The 19,845-nt window shown below is 28.1% G+C and overlaps 5 protein-coding genes across 6 annotated transcripts in view; 2 read left to right on the top strand and 3 right to left on the bottom strand.

Moving 5' to 3' along the window:
• Window positions 1–78: 78 nt before the first annotated feature.
• Window positions 79–3,317, bottom strand: Mvb12 (multivesicular body subunit 12-like Mvb12). Of its 2 annotated transcripts, XR_016177448.1 has the most exons (9): window positions 3,125–3,317; window positions 2,455–2,589; window positions 2,169–2,367; window positions 1,910–2,054; window positions 1,718–1,801; window positions 1,292–1,640; window positions 961–1,009; window positions 660–860; window positions 79–307 (listed from the first exon to the last, which is right to left on the bottom strand). XR_016177448.1 is itself a non-coding variant. In XM_089175067.1 (8 exons), the coding sequence occupies exons 2-8, from the start codon at window positions 2,578–2,580 to the stop codon at window positions 823–825; spliced, it is 990 nt and encodes a 329-aa protein (XP_089031193.1). In that variant the 5' UTR covers window positions 2,581–2,589; window positions 3,125–3,317; the 3' UTR covers window positions 619–822. The 2 variants fall into 2 exon arrangements, 1 of the variants encoding a protein (XP_089031193.1); XM_089175067.1 differs by lacking the exon at window positions 79–307 and having other exon boundaries at window positions 619–860.
• Window positions 3,318–6,442: 3,125 nt separating this feature from the next.
• On the bottom strand, window positions 6,443–7,623 carry LOC107071892 (small ribosomal subunit protein uS9). The gene is made up of 5 exons (XM_015331314.2): window positions 7,504–7,623; window positions 7,372–7,416; window positions 7,136–7,267; window positions 6,749–6,863; window positions 6,443–6,650 (listed from the first exon to the last, which is right to left on the bottom strand). The coding sequence occupies exons 1-5, from the start codon at window positions 7,510–7,512 to the stop codon at window positions 6,505–6,507; spliced, it is 447 nt and encodes a 148-aa protein (XP_015186800.1). The 5' UTR covers window positions 7,513–7,623; the 3' UTR covers window positions 6,443–6,504.
• Window positions 7,624–7,971: 348 nt separating this feature from the next.
• On the top strand, window positions 7,972–11,712 carry Mon1 (vacuolar fusion protein MON1 homolog). Its single transcript, XM_015331313.2, has 7 exons — window positions 7,972–8,421; window positions 8,520–8,842; window positions 9,137–9,380; window positions 9,627–9,911; window positions 9,986–10,176; window positions 10,352–10,454; window positions 10,533–11,712. The coding sequence occupies exons 1-7, from the start codon at window positions 8,146–8,148 to the stop codon at window positions 10,671–10,673; spliced, it is 1,563 nt and encodes a 520-aa protein (XP_015186799.1). The 5' UTR covers window positions 7,972–8,145; the 3' UTR covers window positions 10,674–11,712.
• Window positions 11,442–12,921, bottom strand: Prp38 (pre-mRNA processing factor 38). Its single transcript, XM_015331315.2, has 3 exons — window positions 12,722–12,921; window positions 12,268–12,635; window positions 11,442–12,195 (listed from the first exon to the last, which is right to left on the bottom strand). The coding sequence occupies exons 1-3, from the start codon at window positions 12,883–12,885 to the stop codon at window positions 11,798–11,800; spliced, it is 930 nt and encodes a 309-aa protein (XP_015186801.1). The 5' UTR covers window positions 12,886–12,921; the 3' UTR covers window positions 11,442–11,797.
• A 350-nt stretch (window positions 12,922–13,271) lies between these two features.
• Lhfpl (LHFPL tetraspan subfamily member 5 protein) overlaps window positions 13,272–19,845 on the top strand; it is a 6,931-nt gene continuing 357 nt past the window's right edge. Inside the window, exons 1-5 of the mRNA XM_015331316.2 lie at window positions 13,272–14,227; window positions 15,333–15,527; window positions 17,399–17,486; window positions 17,596–17,750; window positions 19,374–19,845. The exon at window positions 19,374–19,845 is cut by the window's right edge and continues 357 nt beyond it. Coding sequence (XP_015186802.1) covers window positions 14,014–14,227; window positions 15,333–15,527; window positions 17,399–17,486; window positions 17,596–17,750; window positions 19,374–19,606 — 885 coding nt within the window. The 5' untranslated portion in view covers window positions 13,272–14,013 and the 3' untranslated portion in view covers window positions 19,607–19,845. The remainder of the gene's footprint in view (window positions 14,228–15,332; window positions 15,528–17,398; window positions 17,487–17,595; window positions 17,751–19,373) is intronic.

Genomic DNA, 19,845 nt, shown 5'->3' with positions numbered 1-19,845 from the left:
TGTTTTGAATATTGAACCCTGAATAATAATAAAAAAAAAAGAAACTAAATTAAAATTAATTATAATGATTATCTTATGTTTCATTGATTCGACACAGCTAGATAAATATCACAAATTTGTGATAACATCATATAATACATGATTATTAATTTGATTTTGGTTGATGGTTGCATAATCAGTCGAATATATATATATATATATATATATATATTATATATTAAAGTAGAAATTGTCTCTCGTTCTTTAATGATTATCCTTATTGTCAGGAACAACATGCGTCGTTCAGAAGCTATAACTATAATGTTGTCTGTAAAATTAAAAATAGCTTTATTGAATTTTTGTTCACATTTGATTATGACATAGGAATATACCGAATACAACGTTAAATATTCTATAATAATACTTCTTTAAACAATTAAAACATATGATACAATTATATATATATATATATTTATATATATATAATATATATACATACATATATATGAATATATATGTATATATATATATACATTCTAATATCTATAAAAATACAACGCAATTCTATAAAAATACAACACTAATTGTCACTGGTATCAAAATCTAAATATGGGTCATTGGAAGAAGAAGATGGATGTATTGTATTTTGAGAGAAATGTTTGTTAATTCATACATCTTACCATAAAGAATGCATAAACTGATATTCCTTGGTTGAAAATTAATATAAATCACTCATTCAGGCACTCTATTACACTCGGCTAGTACTATATAGTCAGTACGGATGAATAGACAACGAAAAAATGTATGACCTTATCATACAAATAATTTGGCACATTGGTATTTTCAAGTTTCTCTTTCTGCACGAAAATCGTAGCAAAACTGAAATCAATTATATTTTATAAATATATACATAAATTAATTTTCTTTTATTATAAATTTTGTTAATACATATATATATATATATATATATATATATATCCTCTTTGTCCAAATCTTTTTGCGTCCACATTTTGATTGTAGGAAATTTATACTAAACAGATAAGATATAATTTTAATCGATTAGATAAATACTTTTAAAAAATAAAATTGTTTAACTGTGTTAAAAGCACCAAGCACTCGTTAATTGAGTTTTTTGTTTAGGTCACGACCATCTGTTATAATATAATAATAATAATAAATATAATAATGTTGATAAATTGGTAATCGACGTGAACTAAACCGAAAGTCATATATATATATATATATATATATATATATATATATATATATAGCTTGGTGTGTTTAACATATTAAAAAGTAATTGTATACTTACTATGGCAGAATCAGAATTCAAATTAAGACGAGGATTGAGAATAAATGGGACTCCATCTAAATCGGAAGAACCTGGCAGTGTACCATAAATTGGAGTGGAACCGATGACTGAAGTGGTAGGAGGTTGAGGAGCTGGTCTCGTAGGCCTCAATCTCGCACTAGGACTTAACACTTCGTAATCCCTATCATTGGATTCGTCTGTATCCTTTCCAACTAGAGCTGCTCCAATTTGAGAATAAATACCATTATTTGGTTTTGGAGAAAACTTGGGTTTGGGCGGTCTCTCTGGTGGTGCTCGGTGAGGCGTTCCATTGGAAGGATTAGGAGAAGCATTTTGCATTAATAGTTTACTGAAATAAATATATCAAAAATGAATAGAAATATCAAACTGTTTGTTTTTTTTTGTCTAAAACTTATTTTCACTTACTCTATATTAATATACGATTGAGAATTTGGTTGTCCATTCGTTATATCCACAGTTTTGTAACAAACGCATACTCCATTTATTACGCTGTTTTAAGAGAAAATAATGTTAATAATATTTTCTTTATTATTATTAGTACAATAAAACGATTCGTGCAAGGACTTGGATAAATAATAAAATGTATAAATAACATACCCGGCTGCAGCAAAACCATTGGGTGCCATTTTAGACGCTTTATTTACAATTCTACTACATATAATTATATCTGTCACAGCTTTAGAACACAAATCCTTGTATTTAATTTTATAGCACAATTGTTTTTTCCTCCATGCCTTCTGCACTGCAAAATTTAGTATTACATTATATTATCACTCTTTGTTTGTCTCTTGTCTCTTTCTTTTTTTTTTAAATACATACGATGTCACATTTCAACGTATTACAAAAATATGCTCACTGGAATCTATGGTATGGGAGATAATACTGTATCCTTCTGGTGGCACTTCTCGTTCATTGATAATGGTAATATCTTCCACTATGTAATGGGGTAAACCTTCCGTCTTGGAAAAGCAGATATATCTACCTTTCTTTTTAATAAACAATCCAGTCTCTCTCCATAAATCTGCATCAGTGTCTTGATCGTATGTTCTGGAAACCTTTGCAAACGTATGACATAGAAATAAATAAAATAACATTAATTATTCAAAATAATATTATTTAATATTTTAATAATAACAACTTACTACTGTAAAATTTGGTGGACATTTTTCTACATCTTCAATAATATTAATGGCAGTTATTGGTCTATCGTCTGGTAAAACGGTAGATAATTGATGTACCAACATTTTACTACCACTTTTCTTTGACATTGCTGTAATCTATCAAAATAATATATATATATATATATATATATATATATATATATATATATATTATTTAATTACAATTTAAAAAATATGTAAATTATTATCTTAAGTAAAAAACATTTAATCTGATTTTAGAATAATACAAAAGTTTAGAAAATGAAGACAATGTAATTGTAACTTGAATGAAATTTTACATACTTCTTTGAGATGGTAAAAAGATACATTCTAAATAACTTGACCTTTCATCCGTTTCTACGATCGATAAAAAAACAACACACGTAATACTCTAAATATTGTCTTTAGATAATTCAATGATGCATTATACATTTATAACTTTAATTTAATATAAAGTATAAAATAGAAATACAAAAATGTAAGATAATTGTTGTATTTATCTTTTGTTATGACATCTCTCTATGTAACAGAACGACTGAACACATCCTATTCGGACTATTTCAACGTTTATATACAATGCTATGAAGCAACCAATATCTATAAATAAATTTACGCAATAGACTTTTATTTATTTCATTATTTTTTAACTCACCTTATTTAAAAAGATTAAAGCATTGAAAATTTTACAATGGCCGCATAGTCGGCCAGTTTTCTTTTCTACCAGCTCTTAATTAACCGATCAATTAGCTCCAATGAGAGCGACACGTCAGTTTTCTTTCGAACAACTCCAAACCCCCTAACTCTGTCTCACACGACAGTGCCACTACTTCGTTTCGTATCTTTTTCTATGTGATTCTACCAAGATTCAAACTCTTATAGAAGAAATAAGTATCCTTAGTACAGGTTTCCTTCTGTTAGGCATCGCTAGGATCGTCGTTTATTAAACATTCTTACCGACCGAGTCATACGTCAAATTCCTACTATCTACAATTTTTAGAAAATATTAATATATATATATATATATATATATATATATATATATATATATATATGTATATATAAATTTAATTTATATATACGTTAATTTTTCTTACAATTTTCCTTTTTTTATATCAACAAAATTGATTGTAATAAATATGTGCGTGGCAAATATTTTCCAGCATATTTATATTTAGTACGACTTTGCTTTCACTAGGCTTCGCTAGTGTCGCGTTTATCGACGGAGTCATTTTTCAAAATTTAATGTTATCTATAATTTTAATAAAATAATATTTATACGTGTAACTTTAGTTAAGAGGAGGGGAGGGGGGGGGGTTTAAGGTATTTGAAATTTTTTCTTCGCATTTGTTTGTTATTTTTTTAAATGAATGTATAACATCTCAAGAATACTGTGTCCAAATTTTAAGTCGATCGGAACAAAATTGACTAAGTTATGAGCATTTGAACGACCGCTCCTCTAGACCGTTTATTTTATACCTGCTCGTCAGTGGCCGACAGCTGAGCGGCGCGTTCGATTGTTCTTGTATACGTTTGTCTGCTCCAGTTTGTATTCTTTTTTCTAATCCCTATATTTATTTTTTAGTAGAAGCATCTTTTCAGGTAGTAGTGTGTGTGTTCAAGGCTGGGTGTATACATCATTCGATCAGTGTACGCCGTGCCGAGCAGTAGTACGTTACACGAGAAGTTTGAATCTGTTGTCATTCGTGTTAATTGTGTTTTTGTGCATTTTGTACTGTGTTTTTTATTTGATTGTGTTACAAGTATACTTTTTTAATATTAAAAATGCCTCGAAAAGTTACCAGAGAAGATAGACAGAATTGTAACCTGTACTTGTGCCGACGAAAAAGAATAGTGCCGAGGATGAACTTCTGCACCGTTGTCTGGGTGGTTTCACCCAGAACAATAACGAAAGTTTGTACCAACTTATTTGGAAGATTTCTCCTAAGTCAGTCAATGGCACCTCTACGGTTGTTGAAATTGCAGCTAATATAGCTGCATGCACTTTTAATGAAAGTTCTTTTGCTTTATTGACATTTATGCAAGAGATGCACATCGGAACAGGACCAAGTTCTCACGAATGAGTGCGACAAGTTGATGAGTTGCAAATTACAAGAGCAGAGTAGCAAACGTCGCACGACAGTAAAACAAAAAGAGTTTTGCGTAGACCAAGACAAAAAGATACTTTGGACCTTCTCGATGAAAGCTTTTCACTCTATGGACCTGACATTGATGACTCTGTGTGAGTATAACACAATTATCGAGATTTATTTTGTATTTGTTAGTGTGCAAAACTTTCAACCGTTTTTCTGAAACTTGTCATTTTTAAAGTCCGTGTTCAACCTCCCTCAAAATCTACTCAGCTGATGAAATTTTGCACAGTGCTTCGTGATATGATTCCCCAGGTAACCCTGGGAGCTTTTTTTCTTTTTCTTTGGAAAATTGTCAATTTTCCAGTAACAAATTGACAAAATGACCGATTTTTGTTGGTGAAAATCGGTGTTTTCACTTCAAAGTGCTCAAAAAAAAAAACTCCTCTCAGGGATACTTGGGAGAACAAGATTTGAAATTTCAAATATTTGTGGCATTTATCATCTTATAATTATGACTTAACCTTTTAATTCTTTTCTTTGATTTTAGAAAAAATCCAAAAGACTGGGTACCAAATAAATATACGAGGATTTGTAGTACCCATTTTATAAATAATGAAAAATCAGAGCATCCGTTACATCCATCTTATGTTCCTTCGATTTTTCCTGGTCGTGAAAATATAAAAAGAAACATTCAATCCTTAGAACGTTTCCAACGAGTTAGAAATCGTGAAAGAAATACAATCCACATCAATAAATGTATTGTAAGTGAAAAAAATAGAAATAACATAAACATTGAAAATACGATAGATACAGTAATGGAGCAAGGTGATGAAGAACATGCAAGTAGTGTTGAAGAACATCAGATTGATATTCATGTTGAAACTGTTACGATGAAGCCTGTGCAACGGAGCATAAGTTCTCAAACAGAGATAGTCACAGACGGAGTTTATGAAGATTTGACATATTTCTTTTGTAATCTCAACTATCATAACGATTTAAGCACGGCCGCAGTACAGGTAAATATTCCAATAAAAAAAACTCAAAGTAAAATTTGTGAAGCTAATATACCAATTGTAAAAAATGTTCAAGATTTGAATTGTGATCCAATAAATATAGATCTTAATAAATCTTGTCATGACAGTTCTAATGTTATTCATTTTTTCAACAACACCGTACACATGCTTTGATTTGAATAATTGTTTGCCTTTCTCATCGTTTTGGCCATGTATAATATTATTAACTAAAGGTTGAAATACATATTTTATTATTTTTTCCATTGTTATAACTTTTTTTTAATGTTAATACATTTTTGTTTTGATTCCACTATGTTCACCAATGAAACACAAGAGAGCGCTCACTCCGACAGTAATGCTGCTTCTATATTTCACGCGCGATCCCTATAGGGACCCCCTATAGGGATTGGCCGCCATTTTGTTAATTCTCAATATTTTTGTATGAAAATTTTGGAAAATATAGTTTAAATTATATATTATTATATGTACTTTGAATAAATATATTTGCATTACCCATATTGCCAAAAAAGAATTTGTAAAAACATGCCTTTTTTTTCATCGAATTAACCTTACCCCCCTCCTTAAAAATAGACATCAATACTTCAAAATTTTTAATAAACTATGTAAATATGATAATAAAAATTAATTGTAACATAGGTACCATAAACATTTGATATAATTTTAACTTTTTTAAGATTTATAATATTAATGCAAAATTAATTTTCTATACCATTTGTAAAAAGTCTTTATAAAAAAAGAATACTCTTTTATTTTTAAAACATTTGCTACAAGTAATTTTTGTTTGGTCCACAAGTATGAAAAAAAAAAAAAAAAAAAAAATAACATGTCCATTTATAATTACATCTGTGGGTGGAAATTATCATTTTTTTTATTCGATGGTATATACATTATATAATATGATAAACATATTAACGGTATGATTTTTGGTACCGTGCTCTTGCTCCTGGACCACCAAACTTTTTTGGTTCACACCTCCTTGGATCTGCTACCAGGAGAGTACGATCATATTGAATAAGGATATCTTTTATATCCTTTTTACTTGCTTCATCAACATCTACAAATACAATATAACAATTTTAATATATGTAATAGTAGAATAAATAAAAATAAATTATACTTAAATAATTAACGTATACTATTAATGTTACTTACATTTTTGATAATAAGCTACAAGAGCTTTGGAAATAGCTTGACGTATGGCATAAATTTGTGCTACGTGACCACCTCCATTGACTCGCACTCTGATATCTACACCAGCGAATTTCTCCTACGATGTTAAAAGATTAGTTAAAACAATAATAAAAACAAATCACATAGAACATTTATTTAATAATAATCTCAGGCTTCTTGAACTATATCATAGTTGTTCATATTCGGAATAATTGAACATCATTGAATATAAAGTTAACATTTTAGATAAATTCTAACCTATAATTAACTTTAATTTATAGTTAGTCCATCACACACAATATTTAATATTTAATAGATTGTTAATAGAAATAGAAATAAAATAATAACAATTAATTCTTTTATTTTTACCTTTCCAAGGAGAAGAATGGGTTCTTGCAATTTGTATTGCAAAACACGAGGTTCAACCAATTCCAATGGTCTTCCATTGACACGAAGAATTCCACGACCACGTTTGCAATATGCAACAGCAGTTGCACTTTTCTATTAATATAAAAAATAATTATTTATTTATAAATAATAATTAATAACACAGGAAGGAGTGTAATCATGGTGGAGGTTAAGTTGTATTAAATCATGGCGCTCACCTTGCGGCCGAAAACTTGGACGGAATGAATCGGTTCCTTTTGTTTCTATATAGAAATAAAAACATAAAAACGTACACATTATATGATTTTTATTTAAAGGTAAATAAATATATCCTAAAATAATGTATTTACCTTCTGCATCTTGTTTGACACGTGCGCTTTCTTGCAAAAGAAATATTAGAAAGGAAGTAAATACGCTGATAGTAGTGGTAACGCGGTTCGAGAGTTACTACCTTAATCAAATGTACAAACACTTCCGGTCTGGGAAAATTCAAATACGATATTATTAAATTAGTCCATAATTTATCTAACAATTAATATAACCTAAAAATAATCTATAACAAATATTAAATTAATATCTTTTCATTATAATTCATAACTTAATATTGATAAATATATTATTTTTAACTCGTAATTTAAACCAAATAAAATATTTGCAATTATTATTATGTCGTTTGAAAAGAATAAAATCAAAAATTGTTTTTATTTTTTAACATATGTTTTATACAAGTACTGGCAAACCTGATAAAGAAAAAGAAAGAAAAAAAAAAAGAATTGTATGCATCATGCTGCTGCCTCTGTCGAAAGAAAGTGGAAATAATAAATTAATTCAGGGAGGTAAAAAGAGAACATGATGGCGGCCACAGTTGTACATAATATTAGTTGAATTCATTTTTTTTAAACGGGTGCCCGTCATTAAATGTTCGTCGAAAATTTAAATCTATTAATAGTGGGAAGTACGTGGTTACGTAGAGGACCATTCGTCCGTGAACAATGGCCACAAAAGAGTCTGGTGTTACCATCGACGATGGTATAGCAGAACCTGGTATAGAACCGGGTGCGTCTGCTGAAACAATGCTCGTTACAACAGATAGTTTTGAGGAATATGAGCAAGAAATGAGTAGCAGTATTGACGACAGACAAATGAAGGAAAGTACGATGAGTACTATATCCGAAATTCAGGACGACGTACAAGACATTCCAATAACACCTACAGATAAGAGTCCTCATGAATTAAAAAAAGATGAATCTTTAGATGAATCTGATGTGGTCAGTTGTTATAACAAAATTAATGAAGATTTAAATATTATATATTTTTCTTTTTTTCTTAATTAATTAACTATCACTAATAATACATATTCCTTCAGGACGACATTACTCATCGTTTAGGTCAAAGTAGTTTAGAAGCGGATCCATTACGTTGTAAAATTTGGTTATCGCAAAGGAAGCACGTATTTATATTGAGTCAAGCAGGAAAGCCGATATATTCTCGATACAGTTCAGAGGATAAATTAGTTACTTTAATGGGAGTTATGCAAGCTTTAGTATCCTTCGTTCAAGCTGGCAGTGATATGATTAGATCTGTACACGCCGGAGACACTAATTTTGTCTTCTTTGTTAAAGGACCATTAATATTAGTCGCTGTTTCTAAAACTTTGGAGAGTGTACCACAACTTACTTTGCAACTGACGTATGTCATTTTTATTTGTTTTACAAAAACAATGTCAGAACGAGTAGTCTCAGATATTTTGTTAATTTTATACAGTTGTAGGATTTAAAATTCAACCATTTTTAAAATATCGAAATCTTGGAAACGATTGAATATTTGCACTTACTCCTTGGGTACAATGTATTGTCTTAATAAATCCCTAGAATTGTATAAAGTTTTTAAAATATCTGAAGTATATGGGATCTGATATTGTTCTTGTTAGTTATTACATACTTTTGTTAAATACAATCTTAATTTTATTTTTTATTTTTCTAGATATGTATATAATCAGATAGTTTCTGTTTTAACTCAATCTCAATTAACACGAGTATACGATTTACGAAGGAACTTTGATTTGCGAAGATTGTTAAGTGGCAGTGAAAGACTGATAGATCATTTATTAAATTTTATGGATAGAGAACCTGCTTTTTTTCTAGGAGCTATTAAATGTTTGCCTTTACTTCCCTCAATGAGGGCTTCTATAACACAAACTATTATACAAACTTGTGGAAAAATAAAGGTACAATTATTATCATCTTATATAAATTATATTAAATGTTAAAGAGTTGTTTCAAACAATCTTTAAACAAAATTTTTTCAACAAATTGCAAACTGTACGAGTACGTATCCATTGTACATGATGTTCATAAATAACATAACACTTTTCTATGATAAATCTAAACAATACTGTGTGCTTGAGACTTAAATGATTAAATATATATATATATATATTAAACATGATTTAACTGTAAATTACATTTTTCAGAATTTGGTCTTTGCAATACTTTTGGCAAACAATCAATTGGTCACATTAGTTAGAATGAATAAATTCTTTTTACATCCTGTTGATTTGCATTTAATACAAAACTTGGTTGATAGTTCGGAATCTCTTAAAACTTTTGAAATATGGACACCTATATGTTTGCCAAAATTTGATGCCAATGGTTATATGCATGGTCATGTTTCGTATCTGGCTGAAGATTGTCAAGCATGTTTGTTATTACTTACTGTCGATAGACATGTATTCTTTGTACTTTCGGAAGCTAAACAAGTAAGAACGCAATGTTTTAATATTAATTCTATTTTAATATGTAATATTTTTATAATAACAAATTTGTAAATTAGAAAATAGTGGAGAAGCTGAGAAGAACAAATTGTTTGGAAGCCATAAATGAATCTATGAATAAAGCACCTATTACGACTGCGGATATTGGCCTACCTGAAATGCGACATGTTTTATACAAATGTAAAAGTACAGCACAATTTTGGAGTCCTGGTCTTCAACCACCTTATACTACTGATGAAGAAATAGAACGGTAAAATAAATCTAAGTTGTTGACACGTTTAATGTCAAACCAGTGTCCCTGTGGATCAGTTTGACTTTTGCTTGAATAGAAAGCTTAATACAAAAGGCTTGATGTTTAACGTGTTAATTAAATATACAAAATTACAAGAATTTTTATTAAAATTCATATATAATTGATATTTTAGATTACTTGGGCAGTATCAATGTTTACATCACAGATTACATTCTCCTAGTCGACCACTTAAATTAATCTTTCAACAATTAGATAAAGAAACAATGTTAGCTTGGGTAAGTCGTATTAGAATTATATAAAAAAAAAAAAAATGTATAAATATTAATTATTAATAAAAACGAATTTTTCTTCAGGTAACATCGGGTTTCGAAATTTACGTAACGTTTGAGCCTTTGGTTACAAAACCCGATGCAATCGATGCAGTGAGTAAATTATTAAAATGGATTAAAAAAGAAGAAGAAAGATTATTTATATTAAATTCACCTACTTTCTAATGAACTTATAAACATTAACATGAAATCTTAGTCTAAATTTAATCGAAATTGCGTAATTTTCATTCAGCGTATATCATTTTTTTCGTTAATTGAAATTCTAATTAAACTTTTATCAGAAAATTTAGGAAAAATTTTGATCAGTTTAATTTAAAAAAAAGAAAAAGTAAATATTATATGATTCATCTAAAATATAATAATGACAATCTGCAATTTTAAAGCCAGTAGTAGTTTTGGTCGTGCTTTTTAATATTGGAGTACACCACCAAAACCGCGTTTTGTTAAAAGTACCTGGAGATGCGCTGATACTTTGTCAAAGAAGTTGTATTATTTACAATTGTCTTTAATTATATATCGTGATAAATATTTTAATTGTTATAATATAAAATTAGAATTATATATATATATATATATATATGACTATTGAGAAATATATGAATTTCTATGCAAATGTATATATATATATATTCGATGATAAATAATTATAACAGAGATTGTATTTCTAGTTAGGCTAAGTAATTATTTTAATATCCATGTGTATATACATGTATATGTCAAAATGTACTTGTAAAAGAAAAAAAAAAAAAAAAAGGAAAAGAAAAAAAGAACAGAAAGATAGAAAAGAAAAAAATGCAACATTGCATTTTTGATATGAAATTTCGTATGGAAATTTTTATACGAACGTTAACGAGGTCGTGTTGATACTTTAACAAATATGAATGCATCTGCGTTTTTTTTAAATGAGATATAAAAATTCTTTTTTCTTTTCTCCTCTTCTTTTTTCTTTTCTTTCTTTCTTTCTTCGAACAATGATTTGTACATAATTATTATATAAAAAAGTTACAACGTGTACTTGAAAATGTGAATCGTTTTATCTGGATGAAATATGTGATGTAAAAGTAAGCTACCATGTAGCAGCGTTTCTATGAAAAAAAAAAAAAAGAAAAAAAAATACTTTAATATCATTAAAAATTGATGTTTGTAATTATTGTTATCGGGCAGAATCAAGAATATAGTAAAAAATATAACAGCTGTAAAAAGATGATTGATTTATTAATACGTATCTTAAAAATAATATTAATGTCAATTCTCTGTCACGTGTAGTTTCACAAACAACACACAATTTTTCAATGCCTAGTTCTATCGCGGTCTCTTCTTCTATCCCTTTCCCTTTCCCTTTCTCGTTCCCTATCTCTATCTCTATCCCTATCTCTGTCATCTCGCCTATGTCTATCCTTGTCCCTGTCTTTATCTTTGTGCGATGAGGAATGAGTCTTTGGTGATTTACTTCGTTTACGTTCTCTCCTATCTCTGTCCCTGTCTCTGCTACGGGATCTTTGCTTTTCTCTGTCAGATTTTTTGTCAGAACGAGAATGCCTCTTGTCTCTGTCTCTGTGACGTTCTCTATCCCTTTCATGATCCTCTGTTCTTTTGCGACTCTCTTCTTTGACAGGAGGTATATCTTCATCCTCTGATGTCTCCAATCCTTCATCCATGTCATCTTCCAATGCGGATACTTTTGCTTCTGCAAATTGAAATATACAATGATCGAATATCGTGAATACTTTATAATTAATGGATATAATAATAAGCATACCTAATTCATTATTTTCTTCTAAAACATGTCGCTTTTGAATCCTTGGTAAAATAACATCACACGATCTCTCTTCTCGTAGAAGCTCGTCGATGAATTCATCCATGTGTATTTGTTCAAAAAAACCTTGCTTATTTTGTTTCCTTAATTTTCTGTTGTCATTGAACAAAGGTTCTAAATATTTATAACAATCTAATGACGAACCTGTCAGTCGCATGTAAAGAGCACCTAATGCTCTAACGTATTTAAATTCTTCATTCTTTATAAACTCAACTATGATATCTTTCTCTGGCTGTATTTGTAACATTTTTAATATTAAACATAGGAATGGTGTTGGTTTGACATTTCCACCATAAACTCCGCCTATGAATCTAAATAAATAAGAAATATCAATTAAAATGTACATACAGACTGTTGAAAGTTGAGGGAGAGTTTTGAGGTTAAGTTGTTTACTTACTTTAATTCCATGGCTTTGTCGACAAGTAATTCTGCAGTTAAGGCAAAACATTCTTCCTTCCAATATTTCGAATCGTAAACTCGAGATCTTATTATTTTTTCAACTAAATATTGAGGATTAGTGCCACGAATTGATTTCGCGTCTTTCACCGTGCGGTTTGCCATATTCGATAGTTGAGCTATTCGTCACTGGCGGCACCACCTTCCGGCATGTCTATCAAACATTTCAGTCAATGAAATTATCTATGCGACAATTAATCAATGTTTTATTTTTTCTTCGATTAATCGAAAGAAAAGGATCGAGAGTCAATGACACGTAAAATCATTGACAAACATTATATTGACGTATATAGTTAAATTTTCAAAAATTTATTTAAAAATGTCGTTGAATATTCGTGAAAATAAATGAATCATATATCTTCGATATAAGATTTGAAACGTAGAAAAAGAAGAAGAAGAAGAAGAAAATCTAAGAATAAATGACTCACAAAGACGAATGTTAAAAGTCATTTTGAAAATAAAGTCAAAGGATAAAAATATTCATTGCGTAGTCGTTATTTTTCGCCCACGTGTAATTTTCCTCCTACTCTGCAAATTTTCGCAAAAGATATTTTTTTAAACAAGCATTCTCGTTTATATTCAAAGTGAATTGGAATGTACATTTTCTTCATCTTCTTCTTCTTTGTTTAGTTCGTCAGTTAGAACCGGTGATGCAACAGAGTGGTTTAGCAAAGAAGGCGGCAAGCAACAGTCGCCATCTTGAAAATTTGTAAGAAGATAAGGAGAGTGTCTTTCTTCTTACGTTCCTGTTAGTAGACGGACTTTCAGTTAGTCGTTGAGCGTTGAAAGGAGGTGGATTGTTATTGTGTTGAAGAGAAGGAGGTGCGGTTCTTTCATACGAAAGAAAGAAAGAAAGAGAGAGAGAGAGAGAGAGAGAGAGAGAGAAAAAGAGTGTGTGTAAGAATCTTTTGCTAGAAAGCAGAATACTTGTGGTGTTTCTTAATTTCATGTTGTACAAATTTTCTTATTTATATGTGATTTTGAAAATAAGAAGGACATTTTATTGTTTCTTGTGCAGAAGTTAAGTCGTTGAACTCACCGATTTCAAGTGTCACAATAGAATCTAATAATTTTGTAGTTTTTCTTCAGTGACATTTATCAAGAAAAAGAAAAGAGATAATATTATATATATATATATATATACATATTTATTTATATATACATATATATATATGATGAACTGAAATAGATTTTGACGTATGTTGTTTTCGGAGAAAGTAACGAATCATCGAAATGGGTTCCAAAATAGAGTACGTCGAGTCATCACATATGTACGCTACGAATTATATACGTAATTCTAAAGCTATTGGTGTATTATGGGGTATCTTCACCATATGCTACGCCATAATAGGTGTTGTTGCATTTGTAACACCGGAATGGCTTGGTGATTTAGAACACGAAAATCCTGGAAGATTTGGTCTTTGGACGAGATGTAGCTATGGAAATGGTAAGAAATATATATATATATATATATTGTTATTTAATATAATATTACATTTATTAATATAAATAATATTTTGAAAAATTTTTAAAATAATTGTTTGTATTTATGTCAAAATTTATCAATGGTTCTCCAAATCATTGACTTGACTGTATAATAGATACATGGAATATTAATTTCTTTTTTAATTTATGCAATAAATTAATGCAATTTTTGATTATTTAGTTATAGAAACTTTAAGAAATATAATGTTAAATTTATTACATAAATAATTTTGTCGAATTTCAAAAAAAAAAAAATCAAAATGTTTGATTCTATGTAAAAATTAGTCAATGGTTTTCAAAATTATTGATTTTACTGTATAATAGATACATGGGAAATTGATTTTTTTTTTTTTTTTAATTAATAAGTAATTGGTAATGCAATTTTGGATTATTTTAGTTATTGAAATTTTAAGAAATATAATGTTAAATTTATGAAATAAATAATTTTTTAGAATTTTGAAATTTTTTTTGTATCTATGCAAAAATTAGTCAACGATTTTTGAAATCATTGACTCAACTGTATCGGGTAGATGCATCGGGGGATAAAAAAAAGAAATTATTTTCTAATTACTAAACAAATACATTGATAATGTAATTTACGAAAATTTCAACTTTATAGATATTAAAAACAAAAAAGCATTATTAAATTCATAAAATAAACAATTTTCTAGAATTTCGAAAAGAAATTTTGTAATCTATGCCAAAATAAGTCAACGATACTTCAGTTTCTTTATTTTAAACTTTATAAACATTAAAAACAAAAAAACATTATTAAATTCATAAAATAAACAATTTTCCAGAATTTCGAAAAAAAATTTGTATCTATTCAAAAATTAGTCAACGATTTTTCAAATCATTGACCGAACTGCATCGTAGATACATCCGAAGAAAAAAATTATTTTTTAAACATAAATGCAGTGAGTGGGTGGGGGGAGAGGTAACGTCATTGTTAAAATTTTCAATAGACTCACACGATGTAAAAATAATATCGCGAATTAATTGAAATAAATAATATAAAAAAAAAAAACATTCTTATTCCTAATTAAAAAAAGTCATTTTATTTATAGGTGAATTAGGAGAGGAATGCATAGGAAGATTAGACGATCTTTCGACCATAGCAAACGTCCCATTTAAAGCTAGTACTATATTAGTTGGAATTGCAGTTATCGTAGCATTGTTCTCGATTTGTGCAATGTTACTTTTCTTTTTTTGTCAAAGTACGACGGTATTTTATCTATGTGGTTGGATGCAAGTAATTTCAGGTAATACAAAAAATATACAATCTTCTTTTTTTTCCAAATTTTACAATTAGTACAGTACCATTAGAAAGTATTAGAGAAATATTCTCCTTCTACTACTATAGTTCACGAAAGAGAGAGAGAGAGGGTCTGAACATGAGAGTTAACAATTAGTGACGTAATCATTTTATATTTCTACCTCTTGTTAGATTTTATATAGAATTTTTAAAAGTCTTTTCACATATAGAATCCGGTTTCAAAACGTGCATCGGGTTTATAAGATAAGAACTCATATATATATATATATATAACATTCAAGTTGTATAGTTGCAGGAAATGTAGAATAGTCCGTTATAATGTATAAAAGGCCATAGTTGATATTTATGTAAATGTATGCATGTGTGTTTAACATATGTAGGTATACATATGTATGTGTGAGTGTGTTACATATATATGTACCGTTGGATACGCCTTCGACTATTAACATAAATAAACTTCTCGTTTAAGATCTCATTACTAATGGGGCAAACGTAGTATCTTCTTTTAACCTTTTAGATACTAGCGCCACTATATTGGCTTTCGCGGATGCCATCTTCCAATACGACGCGCCTTTATAGTGGCGTATAGGGAAACAGAACCTCGTAATATTCAGCCGTGCCTAAGAGGTTAAAATTGGTCGAGTATGACACGCCACTATAGTGGCTTTCGCGGATACCATCTTCCAGTACGACACGTCATTATAATGGCATATAGGGAAATAGCTTTGCCCAATATTCAGTCGTGCCTAAGAGGTTACAATTGATCCAGTACGACACGCCACTATAATGGCTTTCACGGATAATATGTTTTAGTACGACGTGACACTATAGTGGCTTTCACGGATACCATCTTTCGATACGATGTGATACTATAATAGCTTTCGCGAATGTTGTACTATAGTACGACGTGCCACTATAGTGGCGTACAGAGAAACAGTCTCGCGCAATATTCAGAGGTTAAAATTGAACATTTTTTTGTGTGATTATTTTTAATTTTTTTTATTTATTTTTTGTTCATCACGTGATACTTCTGCAATTGATTTATTTTTCAATAACAACGTTAATCAAAATCCCCCCCTCAAAAACAATCAATTGAACGATTGTTAAAATTGATATTTTAATAAAAAATTGATATTTTAAAATATGATATTTTGTTTAAATAAATAAAGATAACAAATAGAGTGAAATAACACGATAAAAAGAAAGTTAATGGAAAGTATATAACTTTCACGAAAGTGTGAAAATTCAAATGAGATATATTCATGTTTGGTAATCGGATGCAATAACAGAACCCATCAATAAGAAACATCAGCAGTGAGATACTCACCTGGGTAACAAAGATTCACGTATTTTATTCTACCCATGTGTATATGTGCATGTGTATATGTGTGTGTTCTGTTCTGTTCTGTTGGTGGTGAATGATGTTAGAATCTTTTACCGAGAATCGTTCGTTTCTGTAACTAGTTTCTTTCTCTCTCTCTTGGTGAAAGTTGCCATTTGAAATGCGAATAAAGTTGATGTGATGTAGAATGCGTTAAAGGAAAAAAAAAAGAAAACAAAAAAAATCAAACTTTACTTTGTCTTTTGTCCTTTTTTTGAAGATTATCTAATGTTTTAATATTAAAATAAATTTTTGAATTTATTTAAGGGTGAATTATAAAATTAATACTTTTTTTTTCATTTGCATGTATGAAGTAAAATTTTATTAATTCAAAAAATGACAAGAAAAATTGCATTATTGTCCGAGGTAATGCAATAAAAGTACGAACATTTAGGGTACACCCTTTAATAATTTTTTTGTATTTTTCTCCCCTACCATAACCTATAATATTTTTATAATTTTATTATAATTCGTAGCAATATGTATGGCAATTGGTGTATGCGTTTATCCACTTGGTTGGGATTCCCCGGCTATTCGTGCCGTTTGTGGTGCATCTTCGTCAAGGTAAAATTATTTTTTATTTTATTTTATTTTGTTTTTTTTTCAATGAAAAAATTAATTTCACAAAAGAATAAGTTAGAGAGGATATTAAATTTGTATTTCGATTTTGTAGATATAATCCAGGAGCATGTGCTGTTAGATGGGCAATACCATTGGCTGCAATAGCTGCACTCGATGCAGTTACCTTGGCCGCTCTCGCTTTCATTCTTGCCTCAAGACACGTTAGATTACAACCGGAACCTTTTAACAATGGATCTTTGTACAAAGGTATGCAATATATATATATATATATATATACAGTATCAATTTCGTTATAATAATGTTATCGTTAAAGTTTATAATTAGAGTTCATTCGTTAAACAATTTAATATTTTAGGAAAATAATATATAAAAAATAACCAACAGAAAAAAATACTAGAAATATATAACTATACCAATGTAACTATAACTATATAATTTAGTACATATATAATATTATATAATTATATTATTAATAATATATTTAATATTAAATATTAAAAAATAATAATTATATTATATTATATATATATATTCAATTATAATTACATATTAATCAACTATAAGAACATTATAACTATGTAACTATACCAATATAGCTATAACTATATAATTTAGTATATATAACAGTATATAATAATAGGTAATATATAATTATTATGTATATTCCGCCTATACATATATATAATATATATAATTTATAATAGTAATCTCTCTCTCTAATTATATTATATATATTAAATTATAATTATATATTAACCAACATAAGAACATTATAACTATATAACTATATCAATATAACTATAACTATATATAATTATATTAATAATATATTAAATTAATAATATAGTTAATAAAATTATATTAATAATATAATTTGCATATATTTATTAAATTATATTATTAATATAATTATATTATATAATATATATTAAATTATAATTATATATTAACCAACTATAAGAACACTATAACTATATAACTATACCAATATAGCTATAACTACATAATTTATTATATATATAACACTATATAATAATATGTAATATATAATTATTATATATATTCCGCCTATATATATATATTATTATATATAATATATAATAGTAATCTCTCTCTCTCTCTCTCTAATTATATTATATAATATATTATATAATTAATTCTTTTTATGAATTAATTACATAATTAAGCCCGAAACTTGTTCGATGTCAAATTGCAACATTTAAATCGTGAAAATAATCTCTTACGTTTCATACTTAACCTTATGCACATTCCGAATTATATTTAAATTTAAAATGTTTTTTTATTTGAAATTTACTTATTGTTAAAGTAAAAACAAATAAAGCAAATTAAACAAACGTCGAGTGGGATTCGACAAAGGAGTTACTTGAGATTAAAACTAATGGCGAGTCACACTCGACATAGCAATGCAAATGCTTAATTAATCTAATATCAATTAACGATATTTAATAGTTAAAGTATGAAATTGAAATTTAATCAATCTTTTCAAAGTCTGTTTATATTTTTTCCTAAAATAGTACTTATAGTTATTATTATTATTATTATTATTTTTTTCTTGTACTTTAAAAAAATCAATTTGAATCTACGAGAATCAAATAATCAATTTTATACATTAAATATTTTTTCTCATGAATTGATATATTATTTTTATTAAAGTGTATGTAATTATATATTTTATTTCATGCTTTAATTAATATCATTGGTATAGTTATGATTTAATTAATTAATTTAACGAATTAACGAATTGTTTCATGCTTTAACGGTAAACAGTAAAATTCATCATTTTTATTTTATTCAAATAAATCTTCTTTATAAATAAATAAAAATGAATTAAATCCTTATTTGTTTCAGGAGAGGTAAATCCGGGTTATGTAAACGAGGCTCAAAGTGTTGCTGGTTCACGTAAATCCTTGTCCTTGAGACCTGTCCTATTAGTAGCACCACCCGAACAAGATCGTTACAGTGAATTATCAAGAGCTAAATCTCATTCGCATCATAGTCTTTATACTCCGGCACCATCTCATCCGGTTCATACAGTTTCAACGAATACTTTGAATCATTCTCAACATAATTTTCAACTTTAAACATCTATTTTCTCTTTCTCGTTTTTATTTTTTTTTATTTTTTTTAGATAACAAGAGTGTATATATATACATACGTTTAATTGTCCATGACATAATCTTTTTTTTATTATTATTATTATTATTATTATTATAATTATTATTAGCTTATAATGGTTAGAAGTTGAATTGCTTTGAACAAAAATTAATTTTTTTGTAGAAATGTGATATATATAGCTACTAAATGTTATTCATATATATGT

Source organism: Polistes dominula, unplaced genomic scaffold, assembly GCF_049000335.1.
Source record: "Polistes dominula isolate Pdom_NZ unplaced genomic scaffold, Pdom_raw_medaka contig_78, whole genome shotgun sequence".
In the NCBI taxonomy this organism is placed as follows: Eukaryota; Metazoa; Arthropoda; class Insecta; order Hymenoptera; family Vespidae; genus Polistes; species Polistes dominula.
Note: the sequence above shows the minus strand (reverse complement) of the source record. Positions and strands in the feature narration are given on the sequence as shown.